The 23,511-nt window shown below is 49.6% G+C and overlaps 1 protein-coding gene across 1 annotated transcript in view; it reads right to left on the reverse strand.

Annotated features, from left to right (window-relative positions):
* Window positions 1–2,348: 2,348 nt before the first annotated feature.
* LOC141552523 (uncharacterized) overlaps window positions 2,349–23,511 on the reverse strand; it is a 40,469-nt gene continuing 19,306 nt past the window's right edge. Inside the window, exon 5 of the mRNA XM_074284681.1 lies at window positions 2,349–5,852. Coding sequence (XP_074140782.1) covers window positions 4,618–5,852 — 1,235 coding nt within the window. The 3' untranslated portion in view covers window positions 2,349–4,617. The remainder of the gene's footprint in view (window positions 5,853–23,511) is intronic.

Below are 23,511 nucleotides of genomic sequence, written 5' to 3' on the forward strand. Positions count from 1 at the left end.
AGCCTCGGCGTCTCCGGGACGAAGCCCCAACTCCGGCTTCCAAACAAGGCACTTTGCAGACCGGCAGGCACCCAGCTGGGGGAGGGAGCAGAGTGCTCCAGGGAGGATCCTTGCAAAGGGAGCAGAGACCGGGGCTGTGGAACAGGGAGAGGTGGGGGGCATCTGGGATGGGAAACAAAAGGAAGGGGGGATACACAGAGGACGAAAGGCATTATGCAGCCTGAGCTGCGCCCTGCTTGGACCCCCACTCGGGGCTGGTCCCTGTGGGTCTGCACCCCCAATTCTCCTGCACATAAGCTTCACCAGGCTGCTGGCCACTAACCATGCGGCCAGTGCACCCCATTTTGGCACAGGCCAGGATGGCACCCAGGCATGGGCAGTTAGATGAGCCTGGGCTCACAAAACTAGATGCTCTCAGTGTCTGAATGGTCTCACAGAGAGCAGGGACGGGGCATGGGTGTGGGGCAGTGCCAGCTGCGGGGCCCACGGGTCCTCCCTCCCCGCCTGTCCCCTCCCCAGCCAGCGGCACGCTCCCCACTGGGAGCAGTGCCCTTCCCGATCTAGTGCCCTGGTGACATGGCGGCCCTTCTCTTCCCCATCTCTATAGGGTTTTTATCCTTTTACCATTTAAAGCTCCTTTGCTGAGCTGGATCCTTTTGCCACTGCTCAGGGGCCCTCCTCCAGCGCTCAGGATCTCCACGAACCTCCCCCCGCCCCATTCCCTCCCCGCCCACTGTGGTCCTCCCAGCTAAGGCTGATACAGACACCCGGGGCCAGCCCAGCCATGAGAACGGTCTTCTCGCCCTGCCCGGGTTCCCTACAGCAAGTGCTTCTACACTGGGGAAAGGCCGATGGATGAACACGGACAGCTGTGGCTCCCCAAACCTTAAACCACAGCGTTCAGAGGACTCCCCCCAGAATAAATCTGCGGCCGAGAGAAGCAGCAGAGGGCGATGCGGGCGCCGGGAGCCAGGCGTGGCCCGAGCCTGAAGGAGATGCTGCTGCCCAGCTTGGGTGGGCCATCGGGCTGGCCACAACTCCCCACTAAGTCCGTGTGGGGCCGATTAAGTCCCATTCTCCAGTGGACAATGAGAGCAGCTGAGGCGCCATGGCCTTCCAAGTGGTTTCTACAAGCCCGCTCTGACTCCCAGAACTAGCCTGGGGTGGGTGCTCTGATTTTCAGTCTGTGACTAACCAGTTCCCTGGTCGAGTCAAGGCTACATTTAAGCTTGTCCCCCCCCTTTGGCCACTTAGGGTTTCTGTAATGGGGGCGAAGAAGTCTGGCCCATGACAGAACTCGCCGAGTCTCGCTGACGGTTCTCCATGAGCTGGCCCGCGCAGAGTTCTCAGACACTCTTGGGGTGTCTGCCTTGGGACCTTAATGCTGGAACTCTGTCTTCCCAGAAATCAGCCGGAGTCAGGATCACTAAACGTCTTTATTCTAGATCTTTTACCATCACCCTCCAACGCCAGGTCACGAGTGCCAGAGAGCGGGAGTTCCACGACCCAAGTTTCTCCTCCTCCTCCTCCCACACAAGCGACTTCCCCCCCTTTGTCCCACCAATCAAGTCAGCACAGAACAGCTGGGGAGGGCCAGCCTTCAAACAAGTTAGTAGGGAACCGTCCAATTGGCAGTTAGTCTCACTGCTTCATTATCCAAGTGCATTGCTCAGTTCTAGCCCTTTACACCTTCCTCCTATGCATTTTCCTCAGTGTGAAGTGGGGACAGCCCCCCAAGTTGCTAGAAGCTCCCATACACCTGCCTCATTCTGCAAGCCTTGGGGTGACCGAGAAGCTAGCTGCTCTCTGAGGCTGAAGAGGAGGAGGAAGTGCCCCTCTAGGTCTGGGCTGGCGTCACCAGCCACGGCCCACTCACCCCAGAGCCAACCTGTGCCCCCTTTTCTTCACCTGCAGGACAAGGGGACTGGGCTGGTCGGGGGGAGAGGTGACCACTCTGCACATGGCAGGTGGGGGGAAGTTGGGCCCGAGCACCCCAGGTGGCTGGGGTCACCTGTGCCACATAAGTGGTAGAGGCCTGAGGTCTTGGACTGGTCACGAGGGTGGCAGGGGATTACCACATTACCCCCAGACAGCAGTTACATGAGGGGGAACATCACCCCACTAACGGCACTGGCTAGGGGGAGTGAGGACGGGAAGAGAAGAGCTTGGATCCTAGATGGCTCAGTTCTGAGGAGGCTTACAGAAGGGACACCAGGCTGAGGGCCCATCGCTCCACAATGAGAGGAATCAGGAATCTCTCCTTTCCTGCTCCTAGAGAAACTCCACGCCAGGGTGCAGCTTCTGTCTACGCTCTCCCCCCACAAAGGACTCGATGTACACAATGGGCATGCTATATAGGACAGCTTTTTTATTTCCTCTACCACAGAAACTGCTTCAGATAACAGATTAAAAGGCAAGCATTCACAAATGAACAACACTTACACTTCACTTTAAACACACAACTTTCTTGCACGAGTGGAACAGCTATTTCTGTTTCATCTCCGAATTATTCTGAATCTCTTGGCCAGCCAGGCAGGGCGTCCTCTCTCACTTCAGCTGCAGTGTTCTCCTAGTGATCTCCTAGTGACTGGGAGTTTGGATGTTCATTTTATGGGATAAATGGTGCAATTGTGGGCAACTACTTCCTTCAGAGCAGCGAGCAGAAAGTTGAATTCCAGAATTCTCAAGGTCTTCCCAGACTGGAGACATTCGCTGTGGAGGTGTTTGCTCTGCAGACGTGTCAGCCACTGGTCTGCGCTCATGGAAAACAGAAAGCAGCAGAAGGGAGCCCAAGAATCCACAAACGATAGAGCATAGAGCCTGACTTCAGTCCCTGGGGAAATTCTTGGATAGAACACCCATTAAATGACAAACATCTGGAAAGTGAAAAGTGATCACCAAGAGCTCCATCAAAAATGCATCGTGCCAGACGATTCCCATTTCTGACAGGGAAAGGAGACAGAATAAACTAGCAGAGCAAGAGGATGCTGTGGATAGAGTTCAGTTAGATTTCAGCAAGGCTTTTGATAAAAGATTCCAGTAAATTCTTATGAAGCTTACAGAGAGATATTCATCACATGGTAATACAATCACACGGGTTAAGAGCTGGTCGGATGGTTGGACTTGAGTGGTTGGTGGCGGTCCGTGTTAGTATGAGAGGAGGTCTCGGATGGAGTGCCATAAGGATCCATGCTTGGCCCTGGGCTATTCAATATGTTCATCAATGACGTGAATGAAGGCAAAGATGGTTTGTTGATGATCCCAAGTCGGGAGGAATAGTTATTACGATACAGTGGAAGAGGGAGTCAAGATTCCAAAAGATCCTGGCAGGCTAGAGCACTAGACAATCTACTAAGATCAAATTCAATAGAGATCACTATAAAATCTTTCACTTGGATGCTAAAAAGGTAACTTCACAAGTACAAGTTGGGGAGTCACAGCAAGAGAACAGTTAGGAAAAACTATCAGGAGCTTCGGGGAACTACAAACTCATAGGAATCGGCGGCCCCTTTCAGAGGCCTAGCTTCCCGGAATGGGAGAAATGCCCGCTCCACTGTGCTCCGCCTTAATCGGCCCACATCTGGAGTAGCGGGTTTAGATGTCCTGATAAGGCAAATGAAGGAAGAAAACAGAATCCACAAACTATAGGCCAGAGGGCTTGACTTTGATTCCTGGGAAAGTTCTGGACTAGAATAGACCATCCATCCTCCAGAGGAGGACAATCCAGATGATAAAAGGCTAGAGTCCATGTCCTAGGAAGATTAGCTGAAGGGAGGGGGTATTTGGTTTGGAGAAGAGAAGACTGAGAGGGAAGGGGGAGGTATGAGAGGGGTCTTCACGTACTTGAAGAGCTATCATGTGGAGGAAAGATTCGATTTGTTTGACCTCAGAGATAGAACCAGGAGTCGTAGATGGAAAGTTGATGTCAGAAAAAACTTGCTAAAAAGTGGAATGAACTGTCACGACGGGCCAGGTCCCAACTCCTTATAGGTTAAGTGGAAATGGGATGACCACTTGTTGATGTCTTGGTTGCCGAGGTCCCAAAGAACTCATTCTGTGATCCTGTTTCTTCCTGGAGGAAAGCCTTCTCCCAAATATTCAATCCAACTCAAACATTTATCACTTTCTATCTTCCAAGCAACTTGCTAGGCCTTGAGGATTTAGATCATTCCTGCCTTGCAAGAGCTTCCTGCTACTGGAAAACAACACTATGTGCTAAATAAGTCTAAAATATGGACAAAGTACACACTAAATTTCTTGGGGAGGGTGGGGACTAATAACTGGGGAAATCAGGAAATGGTTCTGGGGTAAGATGACACTTGAACCAAACTCAAGGCAGGTAGGGATCCTAAGAGGGACAGTGGGGAGGGAAATCATTAGAGGGTGCACAAATCTACGGAAATGGGAGGAAGAATATCAGTTAGGGGGACAATAAAGAGTCCAGCTTGGCTGGAAGGGAAGATGTTGACCAGATGTTTCCGATTTTGACCAGAAGAAAGCTACCCCACATGATGTCATCTCTACGGCTTTTCTCTGGTTTTGAATAAATCCTCTGCATTCATAAGCAATCTCTCCAGTGTAAATTTTCCAATGCTGAGTAAACATTGATTTCCAGCATTAATTCTGTTCAAAAGCTTTCTTTCCACTATGAATTTTCCGATGTTCAGAGAGTCCTCTGTTCTGGCGGAAAGACTTCCCACATTCCTCACACTTGTACACCTTCTCTCCAGTGTGAATGTTCTGATGATCAATGAGCCCGGTCCTCTGGGAGAAGGCTTTCCCACATTCCTTACATTTGTAAGGCTTCTCTCCAGTGTGGATTCTCTGATGCCGAATAAGATCCGTCTTCTGACCAAAGGCTCTTCCACACTCTTTACAGTCATAAGGTCTCAATCCGGTGTGAATTTTGTTATGTTCGGTAAGTCCCTTCCTCTGGGAGAAGGCCCTCCCACATTCGTTGCATTTGTATGGTTTCTCGCCAGTATGAATCCTCTGGTGTCGAATAAAATCTGTCCTCTGACTGAAGGCCTTCCCACACTCATTGCAGACATAGGGTTTCTCTCCAGTGTGGATCTTCTGGTGTTCAGTAAGTCCCTTCCTCTGGCGGAAGGTCTTCCCGCACTCATTACATTCATAGGGTTTCTCTCCAGTGTGGATCTTCTGGTGTTCAGTAAGTCCCTTCCTCTGGCGGAAGGTCTTCCCACAGCCATCACATTCATAAGGCTTCTCTCCAGTGTGAATTGTCTTATGTTGAGTAAGGTGGGAGCTTTGCCGGAAAGCCTTCCCACATTCCGGACATACGTAAGGTTTCTCTCCAGTATGAATCGCTTGATGTTTAATAAGTTGCGATCTCCAAGAGAAGGCCTTCTCACATTCATTACATTTATACTCTTTCGCTTTGGAACATATTCTCTGATTTTCAATAGGGGCTAAGTTATACCTGAAGGATTTCCCACATTCGGTACACATAGAAAATATCTTTTTGGGGTACATTTTGTTGCATTTTAACAAGTGTGTATACAGCCTAAAGTTCTCTCTGTGTGTATCACATTTACAGAAATCCTTTTCAACTGATATTTTCTCTTGGGACAATATGACTGATTGCACATCTATGCTTCTATCACATTCATTATCTTTCTGACCACTGACATTTTGGGAAGGTTTCTTTTGAGTAGCTTTTACTTGCTGAGGATGTTCCTCATGATTTTTCTGCTGTTTCTTTATCCAGGAGTCATACTTCCAAGCCTCCTCTGAATTAGAACCAGAAAGACCATCTCTTGGGAGTCTCTCCCGGGATGACTGTTCTGATTTTTGAATCGATTCCTTGCTTTCAAACATATTTTTTTTCGAACCTAAAAGAAGAAAAAAAAAACTTGGTCATTATCCCCTTGCCACTGCTGTATAACAAATTTCTGACTTCTGTGTCCTCTCTGTCAAGAAAAATGACTTTCTAAGCCAATTTTAACAATGTTCCTTTCTTCAATTTATTTTGCATGCTTCCTGCTACGGCCAACATTTCTAATGAAAGGTCACATCAGAATGAAGATGAGGCACAGCCTTGGCCTCCCATCAGGTCCTCCTGGCAAACTGTCCAGTGTTTCTACATTACAAATGATTTTGGTAGCTGGCTGGTACGGTAGATAGAGCACCTTCAAATCTGGCCTCAGACACTTGACACTTATAGCTATGTTACCCAGGGAAGTCACTTAACCCCAACTGTCTACACACACACACAGTCATACACACACACCTAAATGAAATTAGCTCTCAACTATAAATGAATTCTGTGGATTAACTTAAGACAAGATCCTTCAGTGACTATTTTTAAAAAAAGATTTTTCAACATTTCTACTATTTTGTTGAAGGCTACGTTTCTGATAAATTCTTGTAGATTTTCATTATTAATGTGATTAATTATTCTGGTTACATTAAACTGAAACATGCTCATCTGTTTGGCATAAATCCAATTCAGCCATAATAAAAAGAACTGGAATATCCAACATCTCAGTTCAAATCTCAGCACCAATATTCACGAGCGAAATTGCTCTCTAGTTCTGTGCACTCTGAGCTCTTCACCCGGACCTTTGCCCCCTCCCTCCCCTCCCCTCCCCTCCAGCTGTGGAGGGCAACACGGTCCAACCTAGTAGTCACCCTGGATTTCTCTGCATCTCTCACCAGTCTGCCACCTGCCGATTTCCCCTTTGCAGCACCTCCGAAGTACTTCTGACTGCCGCCCCCTGGCACAGGCCCTCCTTCAGCCCTGCCACAGCCTGCAGTTAGCGCTGCCTTTCCCAAGCATCTCTACTCCACTAATTTTCCTAAAACTAAATCTGACCATGTCACGTCCTTATTTTTTTTGGCGGCTCTCCACAGTCTCCAGAACGAACACAAAATACTCTGTCCGGCCTTTTCCTCCCCTCCTCCCCTTCCGCATTTTTTACACTTTTCTCCGGGCACATCCTTTCCTATTCTGTGACACGGGCTGCGGCTCTCCCGTCCCTCCCTCTATGGCCATCCCTCCTGACTGGAAGTGGCTCCTTCCGCTCTCAATACTGACCTCCAGGGGCTTCCTAAGCCCCCATTGAGATCCCCCTTCTCCTCCTGGGACCTTGACTAGGAGAGGGGCCTGCAGAAAGTTCCACTGAAGAAGGGCAGGGCCCAAGGACGCTCCCATCACCAGATGGCCACAAGGGCTTCGGCAACACTCGAACCCAGAACTCGGGGCAGTGCCAGCCTTGGCTGGACTACGGAGAAAGCAGCAAGTCCCAGAAAAGCCACGCCCACCGGCCCCCACCCCAAGGCCTGTAACTCTGTGGCTCCCCCCAAAATGGGAGCAGAGGGCCGGATGCTCTCGTGGACCCCGGGGTGTAGAGTCAGAATGGTGACGAAAACGCGGACCCGAGTCCAGGACTGAGAAAGGAGCCCGGGGAGGCTGCCTGAGCGCCCCTAGATGTAATTTACACGCAGAGGGCAGGGTGAAGGGTCAACAGCCAGAAATAACGCTGGCAACTCCGGCGGCGCCCAGAAAGCCAAGCGGAGGAGGGTCGGAGAGGAGGGGGATGTAAGGACAGACGGGTAAATGGAGGGATACAGAAAGACAGGAGAGTCCTTACTAAGTGCCAAGTTGGTACTAACTGCTTAATATAAAAAAGCAGGGGGGAAGCCTGGGCTGGAAGAGCGCCGCTGCAGGAGGCGGCAGCGGGAGCCTCTCCCAGGGCCCCTCAATGCAGGGATCGCCCCTCGGCTGCTTTCTGGGGGCCCCTCACCGCAGCCTGCTCAGGGCCTAGAGCGCAGCCCAGACTCCCAGCGCCCCTCCCCGCGGGTACCCGGAACGTGATTCTTCTTTCCCTGACGGGGAAGCCCCACAGGGCCTCCTAATCCGCAGAACCACCGGGCCCCCCCTTGGCCCGACTCCAGGCGCGGCCCCCAGGCTGCTCCGGGCTGTTAGGAGGCCCCTCTCCTCCAGAGCCAAAGGGGAAGCTGCTTCAGGAGCGAGCCCATGGGCACCCGGAGCTCAGGCCGGACCCGGCCGGACCGCGCAGGCCCCAGGGGATCTTCCTGTCCTCTCCCCAGGATCGCGGGGCCCAGCCCCATGCGGCCCGAGGCCTCCCGCAGAGAAGGCCGCAGCCTGGCCTTGGGGCTTTCCCGCCGCGGGAGCCCAGCACCTGAGCTTGCTGACTGGCAAAGCTCGGGCCTCTCTTCGAGTCTCCCCCGCCTCGGCCTGCCCCCGCCCGGCGGCCTCCCAAGGTTCTCCCTGGGCCCCAATGCCTCCCAGGGGCTGGAGCTGGGGCGCAGGAGACGCCCTCAGGCCAGGTCGGGGGAGGGGCGTCCGCGGCTCGTCCCACAGGGCGTCTGGGCTCCTCCGCGGTCGTCACCATGGAACGTTCTAGACCCTGCACCCAAAGGTCCCATCCCAAAGCCAAACCTGCCTCCTTCCGTCGGTGACCCCTCCCCCTCCCCGCGGGAGGCCAGCCTCCCTGAGCAAGAGGCCCGGAGGGGGTACCCAGGGACCAGGCCTGACCCCCTGACCTCTGCAGACCGGTCCCTGACCCCAGCCCCCGACCCGCCCAGGGCCCCTGAGGCTGCCCCAGGACCCGCGTAGGTCGTGGGGTCGTGCCCAGCCGCCCCCATGGGCCCGGGAGCCCTGCCCCCCCGCAGTTCCCTCAAAGGGATTCTCCACCTTCCTGAGGGGCCCACCGGATGGCCAGAGAGCGCCAAGCCCCCGCCTGTGACCTCTCCCGCCCGGCCGAGTCCTGCTTCCGGGCTCCAGGGGGCGGGACAAGTGGCCCCATTCTCCTGTCACCGCTCGGGCCTCTGGCGCCCCTCGGAGGGGCCCATCCCCCACAGCGACCAGAGGGGCCACCAGGCTGAGGGACAGCGAGGCTCCGGCAGCCCCCAGCACGGCCTGTCTCAGAGGAAAGCCCCGCCCCCAGCCTCCATTTGGAGCCCCCCTCAGCCTCGGCGCCCCCTGCTGTCTGCCTTGAAGCCGCAAGCTCCGGGTGAGGGCGGGTTTCTTTGTACTGCAGGCTTAGCCCCGAGCCCCGCATACAGTAGGGGGTTAATCGATGCTGGCTGGCCCGCCCTGACCTCCTACAGAGGGAGCGGCACTTGTTAGAACGGGGAGCTGGATTAGGGGGCTCCCCCGCCCGGGACCCCCTCTCCCCCAAGCTCTCTGCTCGCTGGCTTCCCCTCCCCACGTCAGCCACGCCCCCATCTTCCCCAGACCGGCCTGAGTCGCCTCCTGCCCCCCAAGGCTTCTCCGCCTGGCGAGTAAGGCTCCAGGCCGACGAGAACGGTGCCGAGGGGCACGTGGTACCCAGCACCAAGTGGCCAGCTGTGACCCCCAGCTCTTCCCCACCACGGGCTGACAACTGCGCACCAGGCTCTGGAAGCCAGGGCGGGCAGAAGAGGCTCTGGCGGGAAGCGGGAGGGGAAGGGGGGGATGCCCTGGGGAACGGCCCTGTGTCTGGGCTGGCAGGGAAACCCGGAGAGGGCCGGAGGGGGTGGAAGGCGATCCTGGGCTCCGGGAAGATCCCTGCGGGGGCTGATGGGGCGGGCCTGGAGTGGGGAGCCCGCTAGGGGCAGGGGGAGGAGATGAGGGCCTGGGAGCACCCCTGAAGCCTCCCTACCGGATCGGGCGCAGACCTGAACGAGAAGGGGGGGAGGGAGAGCCGTGCAGGGGGTGCCGCTGGGAGAAGGGGAGGCCTGCAGAAGTTCCCTCTGGGGTCCGACATCCCAGTACCAGGAAAGCCTGGAGGGCGCAGGGAGAGGAGGGCTGGAAAATCGTCTGCCTCAAGGCGGGAAGCGGAGGGACCAGAGAAGAGCCGGGCGGGGAGAAAAGCGGAGGCGGAGAAGTGCGGAGAAGAGGCCACCAGGTCGGGCCGCTGGGGAGAACCGAGTGCTGGGGCCGGAGGGCACAGGGCCAGGAGGGGAAGGGGAGGTGGGCCCTTATCCCAAGGCCCCCCAGAGGGCGTGGCAGGGGGGGCAGTGCACTGGGGAGTGGCGATGGAGCAGGATCCTGTGGGAGGCAAGGACAACTCCACCAGCGCCCTCTCAGCAGGGGGCCTCTCAGGGGGAGGGGCTCTCTACGCTCCTCCCTCTCAGCAGGGGGCCTCTCAGGGGAGAGGGGGCTCTCTATACTCCTCCCTCTCAGCAGGGGGCCTCTCAGGGGGAGGGGGCTCTCTACGCTCCTCCCTCTCAGCAGGGGGCCTCTCAGGGGGAGGGGGCTCTCTACGCTCCTCCCTCTCAGCAGGGGGCCTCTCAGGGGGGAGGGGGCTCTCTACGCTCCTCCCTCTCAGCAGGGGGCCTCTCAGGGGGAGGGGGGCTCTCTACGCTCCTCCCTCTCAGCAGGGGGCCTCTCAGGGGGGAGGGGGCTCTCTACGCTCCTCCCTCTCAGCAGGGGGCCTCTCAGGGGGAGGGGGCTCTCTACGCTCCTCCCTCTCAGCAGGGGGCCTCTCAGGGGGAGGGGGCTCTCTACGCTCCTCCCTCTCAGCAGGGGGCCTCTCAGGGGGGAGGGGGCTCTCTACGCTCCTCCCTCTCAGCAGGGGGCCTCTCAGGGGGGAGGGGGCTCTCTACGCTCCTCCCTCTCAGCAGGGGGCCTCTCAGGGGGAGGGGGCTCTCTACGCTCCTCCCTCTCAGCAGGGGGCCTCTCAGGGGGGAGGGGGCTCTCTACGCTCCTCCCTCTCAGCAGGGGGCCTCTCAGGGGGGAGGGGGCTCTCTACGCTCCTCCCTCTCAGCAGGGGGCCTCTCAGGGGGGAGGGGGCTCTCTACCCACCTCCCTCTCAGCAGGGGGCCTCTCAGGGGGGAGGGAGCTCTCTACGCTCCTCCCTCTCAGCAGGGGGTCTCCATCATCGCCCTCTCAGCAGGGGGTCTCGGTCTTTTCACCACCTATGAGTCCTAGTTCCCAGGGGGAGCATTTCGAAGAGCCTTCCCACGGCCTCCCCCTCCCCCAATCCCTCCAGAATGCCTTGTCAGCTTTTTTGTGACACTCTAATATCCCCTGGCCATCCCACATTTCCGGTAAGTCGGGGTGGGCTCCCAGGAGAGTCTCCGAAGGACCCGACAGATCGCCGGTAATCGTGACAAACATCAGCTAAGAAAGACTTGAGGGGCCTAGACAGTGTTTACATCACGGCTCCACGTGAACAGCTCCCGGCCTGTGAAATGGGGGCGCAGACACCAGGATGGGAAAAAGAATCTAATTTTTTAAACGCTTTCACTGGACAAGGAAAGGAGAGCCCGGCATTCATTTCCACGCACCAGGTGGATAAAAAGTAATAAAGCGGGGCAGACATTCCGAAATCCACGGGAGACAAAAGGAAAGTACCAGTGATAAAATTCCTGGTCGCCAATGCCCTGGGCACCAAGCCGGGCAAGAGACAGAGTAAACTGGCCCTGCTAAGCAAAGAGAGGCTCCCACCTCCTCCAGATCACTGAGACAGCTCAGGAGACACAGGCTGCACAAGGGGGCAAGGTGTGGGGCAGGGAGAAGGGAATGAAGAGGAGCAGAGAGAGGAAGCACAGCTGAAAACACGTGTGTTAGATGAAGATCGGAGGGAGAGAGAGAGAGAGAGCAACGCTACCTGCAGAGAGAACACACCAAGAAAGCTCGGCTTTTAAAGCCTATAAACCAGCAAGTGGCAGTTATACTCTAAGCCCGGTTTATTTTTTCTGGAAAACTTACGTTTTATTGAAACAACTCTGTGCCATCCCAGAGGAGAAATGAATCATTAAAATGTTATAATTTCTGCCAAACTGGGCTAGGGATTGATAGTATTTCATTTTCACAAATGCGTGTAAAAATTAGTTTTCAACATTCACTTTTGTAAAACTGCGTTCTGAATTTTTTCCATTTTTCCCTTCCCTATGCCCTCCTCCAACCAGCCAGCAATCTGACAAAGGTCAATGGAATGCTTGACAGTATAGTTCAAGAAAGGACCTCAGTTGGACCAGGCCTAGAACTACACTATAAAGCAGCTGTCATCGGAACCATTTGATTCTGGCTGGGAAATAGAGTAATCTAGTGGTGGAATAGTTTGGGCTTACAAGACATGGTCTAGTGTTTGATAGATAACCCAGAGACCCCAGCTTCTGAGATAAGAACTCAGGAAAATTGTCAGGAAAATTGGAAAATAGTACGACAGGAACTAGGCATTGACCCCCAGCTAATACCGAATCCCAAGATGAGGTCAAAATTTAGATTAAAGAGAGTGATATAATAAGCAGAACAAAGGAGAGTCTGGCTGGGAGGGGTCAGGACCTGAATGTGGCAGTCCTAGGACATTCAGGAGGGACCAACGGGGACAAAAAGTCACTGCCCAGGCACTGGTGGCAGCAGTTGCTGGGCAAAGAGGCTGCTGGGGTCTAGGCTGGAGCCACAGGCAAATAGGACAAATTGTTGGGATGACAGAATGAGTCTAGTCAGGAGAAGAGGGGCCTGAGGGACTCCCCCACGAAGGGATTGTTTGGGCTTTCTCTTGGCAGCCCAGCTCCTGGATATAGTGCTAGTGAATGGTCCCCTGACTGGCTGTTTGATGATGAGGGGGAAGGAACCAGTAGAGAGATCAAAGGGCAGGGATGAAGGGGATGTGACAGAGATGACTGGAGGGACAGCAAGCACTCAATCAGTGATAGTTCATTCATTTTGGAATTATTTATTTCCAGTCCAAGTTTTATTTAACTATACAAATTTGTGACAGGATTTGATTTTCCTGCTTTCTCAATGGGTAGGGGAAAGCAAGGAGGGGAAATTTTTTTGAAATTGAAAATGAAATTAAATTTTAAAAAATAATAAAATAAGTCTTCGGGTTGCCCAATATAGGATTAATTTTGAAAATGCTCATAATAGCACTAAGAAGAAATTAGAGGCATTAAAACTGGTGGAGAGGAGGGGGGGAAAAACTCTTAATTGCTGACAATACAAAGGTTTACTTGAAAAACCCCAGGGAATCAGCAAAGATATTAACTGAAGAAACTAACAACTTTAGCAAAGCTTCAGGCTACCAAAAAAATTCTTAGAAATCAAAAGCCTTCCTATATTCTAATAATAATAAAACATAAGAAGCTATAATAGGAAAATCTAATGCCAAATAAATATGAAATGCATGGAAAAAATCTGGTGAACCATTCTACCAAAGGACACAAAACATTGTATAATCAAACAACAAGAACTCCTTAAAAAACCAAAGAACAACCCAAATAGCTGAAGGAATATTCAGTGGCTCATAACTCATGAGTTAAGCTATGCCAATATAATAAAAATGACAATGCCAGCAAAGTTAATTTACACTTTTAATGCTATATTAACTAAATTATCAAAGGGATACTTTATAGGAAATTATAAAAATAATAAAGTTTGGGGCCGCTAGGATAGAGCATCAACCTTGAATTCAGGAGGACCTGAGTTCAAATTTGATTTCAGACACAACACTTCCTAGCTGTGTGACCCTGGGCAAGTCACTTAACCCCAGCCTCACAAAAAAATAAAAAATAATAAAGTTGATTTGCAACAAAAGATCCAGGATTCCCCCCCCCCCCCCAGGATCAAGGGAAATGATGAAAAGAAGTAGGAACAAAGGGGGAAATAACACTTCCAGACCTCAAACTGTATTGTAAGCAAAGTCATCCCCAAAGAGATCATCTTGAAAAGGGAACCCCAAACATGAAAATCCTTAAAAGAGAAAACCTCCTTTGATTCTGCTTCAGGGAGGGGACTCCACCCCAAGCACAGTTTCTTCTTTGTTATCTGGGTGGGGATGGCTCAGTCCAGAAGCCCATTGAATTCAATTCCAATTCTAACCCTGGCTGAAACCCAGCCAAGAATCAACCTGGGACTTCACCCACGAGCCCCCTTCAGCTTGTAGCCAAAGTTCCCTATTAAAAAAGACCTCTCTTTGCAGAGGGTCTAAACATGCCAGCGCCATGCCTGGGACCGCAAGGACTCTCTGCCCACTGGAATGTTTCCAGTGTCCTCTTTACCCTCACCTATTTCCTTAACTAGACTTTAACCTAACTTCCAATCCCCATAATAAACCTCTTTTATCAATCTAGGTTTTCGGGTCTGTAAATTCCTTTACAGAGAACTGCTTGCACGACCATTAGACCTCATTTTCATTTGGCTACCCCAAATCTAGACCTCATCAATCTTACTTGCCTCCCAAGGATGTAGGCAGACCAAAGCAAAAGTTAGAGCCAAACATGGAGTACCCAATTGGTTTAAGATTGGAAAAGGAGAATGCCAAGGCTTTATAATATCACCTTATTTATTTAACTTGAATGTATTTAACTTGTAGTAACTCATGTATACATCATGAAAAAAGGCAGACTGGATGAATCTAAGGCTGGGATTAAGGTTGTGAGAAATGTGGACAATTTCAGATCTGCAGATGATACCACTCTGATGGCAGAAAGTAAAGAAAGGAGTTTAAAAGGCTCTTAATGAGAGTAAAAGAGTTGAGCTCAAAAGGCTGGCTCAAAGCTTAATATTAAGAAAAACTAAGATCTTGGCAATGATCTCCATCAATTCCAGACAAACAGAGGGAGGAGAAGAAATGGAAGCTGGATCAGATTATATATTCTTGGGCTCAAAGGTCACTGCAGATGAGAACTGCAGCCATTAATTTAAATTGAAAAGACTTGGGGCTTGGAAAGAAATTCATGATGAGTCTGAACAGTAGACTAACCAGCAGAGATAGCACCTTGCTGACTAAGTATAGTCATACACTAGTAATTTAGGCAGTGAAAAATGGATCGTAAGGAAAGCTGAGCACTATGAGGCTTTCAATTGTGCAGGGGAAGACTTTTTAGAGTCCCTTGAAGAGCAAGGAGATGGAATCAGTCAATGCTTAAAAAATTAATTCTGACTATTCACTGAAAGGTCAAATACTGAAGCTGAAGCTTTAATATTTGGTCACATAATGAAAGATGGGACTCACTGGAAAAGACCCTGATGCTGGGGAAAATTGAAGACAAAAGGAGAGCAAAGGATGAGATGTAGAGTGTGTCATGGAAGCAACAAATATAACCCCCAAAAGGACAGAAGGGCCTGGCAAGCTGTGGTTCATGGGGTCACGAAGAGTTGAACAAGCCGAAAGTCACCAAAACCAAGAGACAGCATCACATGCCCGTCATTAGCCTGCCAGGGTAAAGTGGCACTTCCAAGTTTGGTGAGAACACAGGGAGGGAGAGCTCCTCCAAAGTCATCTGGGACCATATAAGTACTAGGTATGATATTCAATTCTAAAAATGAGTCTTCTCTTTACCGCGAAATGACTCCAGAGATCAGAGAAGGAAAAGTCATGATCAAAGATGGGGCCAAGGAATAAAGGAAGTGGTTTTTCATTATTTAAATATTTAAGAAAAATATTTTTACTAGTGTTGTATATGGAAATAAAATGGCAAAATTGTGCTTCATTCTTTCCAAGAAATGTTTTATTTGGGACACTAATGCATTGTTGGTGGAGCTGTGAACTTTTTCCTGTGAACTTCAGCTCTGACTAAGCTGGGGGCTACAGAAGAAATCAAGTTAGCCAATTAAATTTTAAATAACATTTTGGCAAATTCTCAAGGTTTAAAGAGCAATGATTAAGAAGTTTGGAAATTTAGTCATTTTGAGATTGTAAGAAAAATTGGGAATAATTCCAGGAATTCACCCCATTCTGAAAGAAAAGAAAAAGAAAGAAAAACATCCGAGGTAAATAGCAACTTCTTGTAACCCCTGACTCTTGTCTTGTCCAAAATCCCCTTCTGCTCCTTTGGGAAAGCCCCCAGAAGGTATGAAGGGACCCTCTCCAATCCATTCTCCAAAGTCCTGAGTGTATCTCAGTTGGGGGGACTGCTAACAAGATCAGTATAGCTCAAGTCCTTCGGTTTGCTAACCCCTCTCATCTCAGATCAGATTAAGAGAATGCTGAAGAATTGTAGGGAAACTCAAATTCCAGCCCATCTTTAGAAATGGGGGAAGCAGCAAAAGCCATGAGGACCCCACACAACCTTGCCAAGACCTCCCCAACCCAGCTTGGGGGAGTGGGGGTCAGGCTCCATGGTCAGCTTTCCCTGAGCCCTGGCACCTGAAACACCATCCAAGGGAGATCCTGGCACCAGCCACCCCAGCCTCCCATGGGTTCTGTCCAGGAAGTGCGTGGGAAGGATCCAGGTGCCCCTAGCAGCACCCAGCATAGCAGTGGGAATGGAGAAAGCCGGTCAGCCCCTGCATGGGATAAGCCCACCATTCTCTGTTTCAGTTGTGGATGTGTATCAGCTATGTGATTTATGGCAAATCATTTTATCTGCCCAGTTTTCTGATTAGTAGAGAGAACTACTAATGACTTGCGAAGATCACTTCAAAAAACACTTCAAAAGTGTTTACATAAACCAAATGCTCTATGAATGCCGTTTTGTATACAATCGCTTCATGTTTGATAACTTTGCCTGGGTTTTTAGAGTGACCAGCAAACAATGTCAGTGTTGAAAAGTGATCGCTGTATGTGTAAATACCTTGGAAGCAGTCAGCTAAATTCAGGCCTCCCCAGGTCTAGGAAGATAGTGCATAAAGGAGAGTCTCTTTCTCTTTCTTTCCCTTATTTCCTTCCCTGAGTGCAGCAGGAATACATGGATGGAAGGGTGAGAGGTAGGGAAAGAAAATACACTCAGTTCAGCGCAATTTGTTATTTGAGATACCATAGTAAAAGCCATTTTAAAGCAGGCCTAATTAAAGCCCACTAAAAGAATATGTAAATTGTAATCTATTTGCACTGATAGAGTTAACAGAAGATTTAAGAGTTTGGGAACTTTAGGGAGCCAGAAAAGCAGCTTGCAACAACTTTACAACCTCTGACAACAGCCAGCCTATTTTTGAGTTATCGAGAATCAGACTTCTGAGGGCTCTGTCAGTGAAAACTGGACCCTTAACCATTTCCTGCCTCACAAAACAAATGGTTTGTGTGAATTGGGAAATAACCACATGGCAGTTCAGTGTGTCTAGAACATTTAATTAGAATTTAGGGTATCTCATGAACTAAAGTCGATTTTCAAATCTATTATCTCCGTTTTAATAATTGCCTTGTTTTCTGCCTAAAACACATGGGGAACTTATTTAAGGGAATAGAAACTACAACCAAAACTATTTGGTTACTACTTAGGAAAATCCTAAAATTGTTAACTAAGTTATTTGGAGTTACTGTCATCATGTTAAACCTAAAATTGGTAACGACTCTGAATGGAACCAGAGGGAGGAGGTGAAAGCTTTATGGGTTCACCTCCAAATGAGGAGGTGTGCAGCTCCCTTTCCTCCTTCACAGAATGGGGGGATGTATCAAACAGCAGAGCCCATGAAAACACTAAGAATAGTTGGGGTGGGCAGCAGCCCTTCCCTGGGGCCTCTCCCAACTCCCCTTAATTTGTAAGCTTGCCATTTTCTTAACCATCAGGGAAAGCCAGGTCATCATCCCTGAGAAATGAGCCTGTTCGGGGCATAAAGTTCCTAAAAAAGAAATGTGTTTACCAAGAACCTATAAGCTTGTTGAATGATTAATCCTTTGCATCTGGATGAGTTTAAGCAAGTTAAACAGAATCTCCTATGTGTAGTAAGTTCTGGTAAACTTTCAAAAAATAATTTTCCTAGTCCAGTGGAAGCTTCTCTGTGGCCCCCACCAAACTACTCCCTTGGGAAACCAGGCTCTCCAATCCCTTGTGAAACCTATTTTCACAGGTCACAAGCTGTCCGGCCCAGAGTGTTAACCCCCCCCATCCTGAAGCCTGAGGAGGGGGACATACCCAGGGGAGGACTGGCAGATGGATTCTCCACATGCTCCCTGGCAGGGGCTTCCAATGGCTTTTGGTCTTTGTCTACACCTTTACTAACTTGGGAAAAAGCCTTCCCTTGTAAGCCTGAGGGCTCAGGCTTTTTCTAAAGGAGATAAACCCACTGAAGACTAATGATTATCTCCTCTCCCCTCGGGCTTAATGCCTTTTCAACTTTAGGGGGCTTGGGAAAATAATGGAATATAGCTTCTAGGGAAACAGGAATAAGGAGTCCCCCCCTGCCCTTGGGGTGCTTCTGCTCTAACAATCTCAGTGATTCTAAAGTCTCCTGGCCTCAGGGTGGTCCTATAAACGTGGCTGACCCACAGATAATCTGCTGGTCAGTGATAACCAAGTTCTGAGACAACAGTGAATATTCCACGCTTCAGGTCTACCTCTGGGCCACAAAATGAGCCTATTAATGACATGAAGAACTGGATAAATGTGGCTCCTTGCTCCTGGTTCTTTGCTAGATTTTTTTTTTGGAATTTAGCCCACTTCCATTGGCATTTCAATTACAATAAACTTTGCCTCTTGACTTGGAGACGGGTTCAAGCCTGCAAATTCGTTTGAGACACCTCCCAACACCAGACTGCCACCCCCCACCTTTTGGGATCTCCTTCTGAACCTCAGCAACATAACATGAGGGGAAAGCAGGAAAAAAAAATCCATCAATCACCACTTCAAAGAGATACTTTGTGGAAAACACACAGGAATATTATTGCCAAACTTTGAAACCCTCAGATAAAAGAGAAAATATTGCAAGAAACAAGAAAAAAACAATTCAAATACCCTGGAACTATCATTGAATTGTACAAGAATCAGCAGCAGCTACAAGAAAATATCTACCAAAACAAGCAAAAGAGCTAGGACTAAGGCCAACAACATCAAATCCAGAAAAAGATGGACATTCAGTGAACCTGCAGATTTTCAGGACTTTCTGTCAATGAAACCCAAACTTCACAGAACATTTAACTTATAAGAGCCCATATGAAAAATCAGTTTAAAGGAACTTAACATAGACAAACTGTTTAAACATGGACAAATTGTGTTTTTTACATATATGTATTAAATGTTTAAAGTTCACATCAATAATAGGAAACTCAAAAGAAAGATTGATAGATGTAAGGTTAAATTAGGAATTATGTTATACAAATGATGTGCAGTGGAAGAATAGACACAGAGGCATTAGAGGGGGGAGGAGGGCTTGTAGTTCCCGAAGCCTACTCCCATTGGGAATGGATTAAATGGGCAACACTACATATATACGATGAAAAGTATAGCATCCTCCAACATCCATAAAGAAATAAGGGAGGAGGGATAGGTTGATGGGAAAGTAAAGGATAAGGGAAGAAAATAAGAGAGGGATTCTTGGGTAGGGGGAGGTTAAGTAATAGTAAGGCAAGTGATGGAGCAATATTTAAAGAGCCAGCAGGAATAGGAAAAACGTGTATATGTGGGGTATGTGTATGTATGTAGGTATATAGCTACATATATATCTTTTCTTAACTGTATATTGCTTGGAGAGAAGATGAAAGGGGGGAAAAGAATAAAATAAGTAATATGTACAGCAGAGAACTAAAGAACAACTTACAAAAAAGTAAAGAAAAAATGGAAATTTATGAATATAATTTCTTCCACTAATATATATACTTTCTTGATATGTTAATGAATGTCATATGTTTTGAATCTTCCTTGGTGTTCTGCTGGGAAAATCACTATGTTCTCTTTTATTTTGTTTTGTATTTGTTTTGTTTTTCTTTTTTTACTGTTTTTCAAATAAAATATTTTTTAAATTAATTGTACATGTATCAAATTGCTTGCTGCCTTGGAGAGGAGGAAGGTAAAGGAAATAGGGAGAGAAACAAATTGGAACTCAAAATCTTACAAAAATAAATGCTGAAAACCATCTTTATTTGTAATTGGAATATATCAGTAAAATAAAACTTAAGAAAAATGTGTTCTGTTTGAGATATGTTGTTCAGTTTGAATATTCACATGTTGGAAAATTCCTCATTCAGGAGGTTTTGTGGGAGGGCAGATTAGTCTACTGAACTGGCAAATGGATGTGACATGAAATGCGTATGCCAAATCCTCGTTTGCCTGTTGAATAAAAAAGGTGGCAAAGGCAATAGAGCATGGGCCCAAAGCCAGCCTCAGACAACTTACTAGTTGTGTGACCCTGAACAAGTCACTTAACTCTGACTGCGTCAGAAAAAACAGCATGATCCCTCCCACCCCAACAGCTAAAACAGATGCACCCATACAACAACTAGAGAGCGAGCGTTGCAAACAACAGAACTCAGTAACAAAACAGCATCTCTTAAAAACCTAAGTTCTTTAGGGAAACCGTCTCCATGTGATGAAAACTGCTGGGAGAACTAGAAAGCAGCCTGGTAGACACTAGCCTGAGAGCAACACACATCACACTCCACAAAACCTTGCAAACCGTGACCTTAATATAAGGATCCTGCTATGACAACAAATAGAAGATTAGCCTAGCCATGAGCAAGAACCAGGCAATGGCCAAAGGGAAAGCAGATCACTCTGACCAAATGAAATTGAGATGCTTTTGCAGACAATATTCCAGAGTCCAGAAGGGAAGGGGTCTATGGGGAAAATCTCTGCATCAAATTTTCCTGATAAAGGTTTAGCTCCAGAAATATAATAACTATAAACAACGACCCACAGAGAGACAGGAACAAACAGCTCCCAGAAGAAACACCACAAAATATTCACAAGCACATTAAAAAATGTTCCAAATCACAAATAACAGGAGAACCAGCCTCCACCAAGGTCTCACCTCCCACCCTGCAAATGGCTAAAAATGACAAAAAGGGCAATAATAGTGGGGAAGTGAGAAGGGAGAGAGTAAAACAAAAACCAAAATGATTTCCAGAAGAAGAGCATCCCTTGGACAATGCTAAGGATTCAAAATGGGGAGCTCCAATGGGGAGGGCGGTCCAGGCTCTGGCACAATGCAGTGGCACGAGGAGGGAAGTGATGGGAGATGCCAGCTGACCTTCCAGTCTTCCTGAAGCTCTTGGGCTTTATTCTAGAGGGACCCACTGAACATCTGTTGGGGGGAGGGTGACAGGGCCATTCCACGAGGCCTGTTGGCTGCAGTGGTTCCCAGTCTGCTGCAAATGACTCTCCCATCCTCAGGGAAGTTCCTTCATCCTCCACACCTGGCTTATTCAGCTTCCCTCAGGCAAGGAGCATCAGCAGGTAAGCAAAGACAAGGAAGGGGTAGACAAGGTTGGCACCTTTCTGCCCACAAGGCCGCTTGCTGGCTGAGTCCCCCCCAGAGGTCTGGGTGCTCCGCTGGGGCACCCACTGCCCATATGCCATTGGGCCCAGGACCGCATCAGGGTGGGCTTCCGCTCACTGCCAGAGCTGGGCTAGGCTGAGGGCTCGTCTTAGGGCCTTTCCAGAATCTCCTCCTGAAATCAGCCTGGCAGAGAGATGGAGAGGGTCTGAGGGCCAGGCCAGGAAGAATGCTGCGGGGCTCGGAAGACCCCTCAAAGTGGGTCCGTCGTCAAATGGGGATGAGGCAGATGAAGCCAGAACGCTGAGCTTGTGAAGCTGGGTAACGAGGAGGAGGATCCTCGAAAAAGAGCATACATTCTGGAGAAGGGATGGGTTCTGAGAGGCAACAGAATGCAATTTACTTTGTTTTCAAATGTTCTTTCTTTCATGGACAAACTCTAACAAGCACAAACATTTCCATTTGCAAAAAAAAAAAAAAAATAGAGAATTGTAGATGAAGTCATAAATCTCTGGGATTATGGCTTGGTTCTTTACAGTATATAGCATTTTAAATGCCCTAAATCACTATTGATTAGAGAAATATAAATTGAGACAACTCAGAGGTTTCATTTCACACCTCTCAGATTCACCGAGATGACAGGAAAACAAGGATACACATTGGAGGGGAGGTGGGGAAACTGGGCACTAATACATTGTCGGTGGAGTTGTAACTGATCCGAATTCAGATAGACGTGGCTCTTCTCAACAAGAGGTGATTCAAGTCAGTTCCGACGATCTTGTGATAAAAGAGCCCCCTACACCCGAGAGGGACTGTGGGAACTAGGGCGGACGACGCCAGCATTCTCACTCTTCTTTTGCTGTTGCTGTTTGCTTGTTCTTTCCGGTCTCATGTTTCCCCTTTTTGACCTGGCTTTTCTTGTGCAGCATGACAAAATGTGGAAATGCGTTTGGAAGAGCTGCAGGTGTTTAAACTATGCTGCATTGCCTGTTGTCCAGGCAAGGGGAGTTGGGAGGGAGGGAAGGAGAAGGACGTGGAACATAAGGTTTTGCAAGGGTGAGTATTAAAAATTGCCTTTGCGTGTATTTCTAAAAATAAAAAATTATTATTAGAAAAGAATATTTATTGTTAAATAAAAGAAAGTGAAAATTAAGCCTAACATGACAGTAGCGACATTCCCCTCTCAGTTGTCGGGTGCCGGCTCCAGAGAGCTGTCAAGTTTTCAGGGTGAACAAAGGAGGACTTTGTTTTACTGTTTGCCTGACTGCTGACGCTTGAGAGGTGGAGAACACGGTAATTAGGCAGATTAAACCTAGAAGTGGCTCAGCCCTGCTGTGTCCCCTCCTGAATTGGGCCCTCCTCAGAAGCCCCTTCTGTCTTTGGATCTCCCAATCCCCCGTCGGCCCCGGAGGTCCCACCTTGGGGCTGACGACACCCGTCCAGACTGGCACAGGGGGCTGTGGGGGACCCTGAGGCCTTCCGGTGCCCGGGGGCTCTTCCCAGTCTGAGTCCTGAAGCCTTCCCAAGGCAGCTTCTTTGTGTTTCCGGGGTCACCGGATGCATTTTCCTTGTTCTGTCCACTTGGTGGTGCATCGTTCCGACGGATTTCTCTTAAATCTCCCTTTCATGTTTCACTTTTTGTTGACGACCCCCAGTCTTGGGGCATCTCCCACGAGGGCACCCACTTGGCTTCCACTTCTCCGCTTCCTGCCGCTCTGTCTCCGGGATTTTGTCTCCAGGCCGCCCCCCTCCCCGCCTCTGGTCTTTGGGCCTGTGCTGTTCTTGGGCATTTGGCACAGAAGCTCCTTAGAGAACGTCGATTCTTTCCTTCATGGGGCAGGGGAAGAGCTGGGGAAGGCAGGCCGCCATGGGGGGGGGGGGTGGAGCTGACAAGCCGCAGACTGTTCTGCTTTTCACACACACACACACATATATATATATGTATATTTAAAGGTAGGAACCTCCCCCAATCCCATTGATCCCAGCGTGAACACCGGGACCTTCGTCTTGGTGGTGGCCCAAGACTACAAACCAAGGGGTGACATTCAGCGGGCAATGGCCAAAGTTCAGCCGGCGGGGGGACACCACGTGTAAGCTACTGGGTACAACCGAGCTCCCCGTGGGGACCCTGAGGTGTCTCTGGGACCAGCCTCGGGACCAGAGCAGGTGGCACTCAGCTTGGCCGGCCCCCTCCGGCCCTTGCCCCAGCCACGCCCCTCCACACTGCTCCCCAGGACCCCGATGCCCTTCCTCCCACAGCCCCTTCCTCACCCTGCTTCTCCCCAGCTCCCTTCCTCCTTTAAAAGGAAGCCCCACTCCCTTTTCCAGGAGCCCCTCCCGGTCCCCAGGCCTGGGCAGGGCTGGTGGCCCCTCCCACCTATGGGTCCCTATTTTTGCATGCACATGTCTCTTTCCTGTGGGAACACAGGCTGCTTAGAGGGAGG

The sequence above is a fragment of the Sminthopsis crassicaudata genome, chromosome 1, assembly GCF_048593235.1.
Source record: "Sminthopsis crassicaudata isolate SCR6 chromosome 1, ASM4859323v1, whole genome shotgun sequence".
Taxonomy (NCBI): Eukaryota; Metazoa; Chordata; class Mammalia; order Dasyuromorphia; family Dasyuridae; genus Sminthopsis; species Sminthopsis crassicaudata.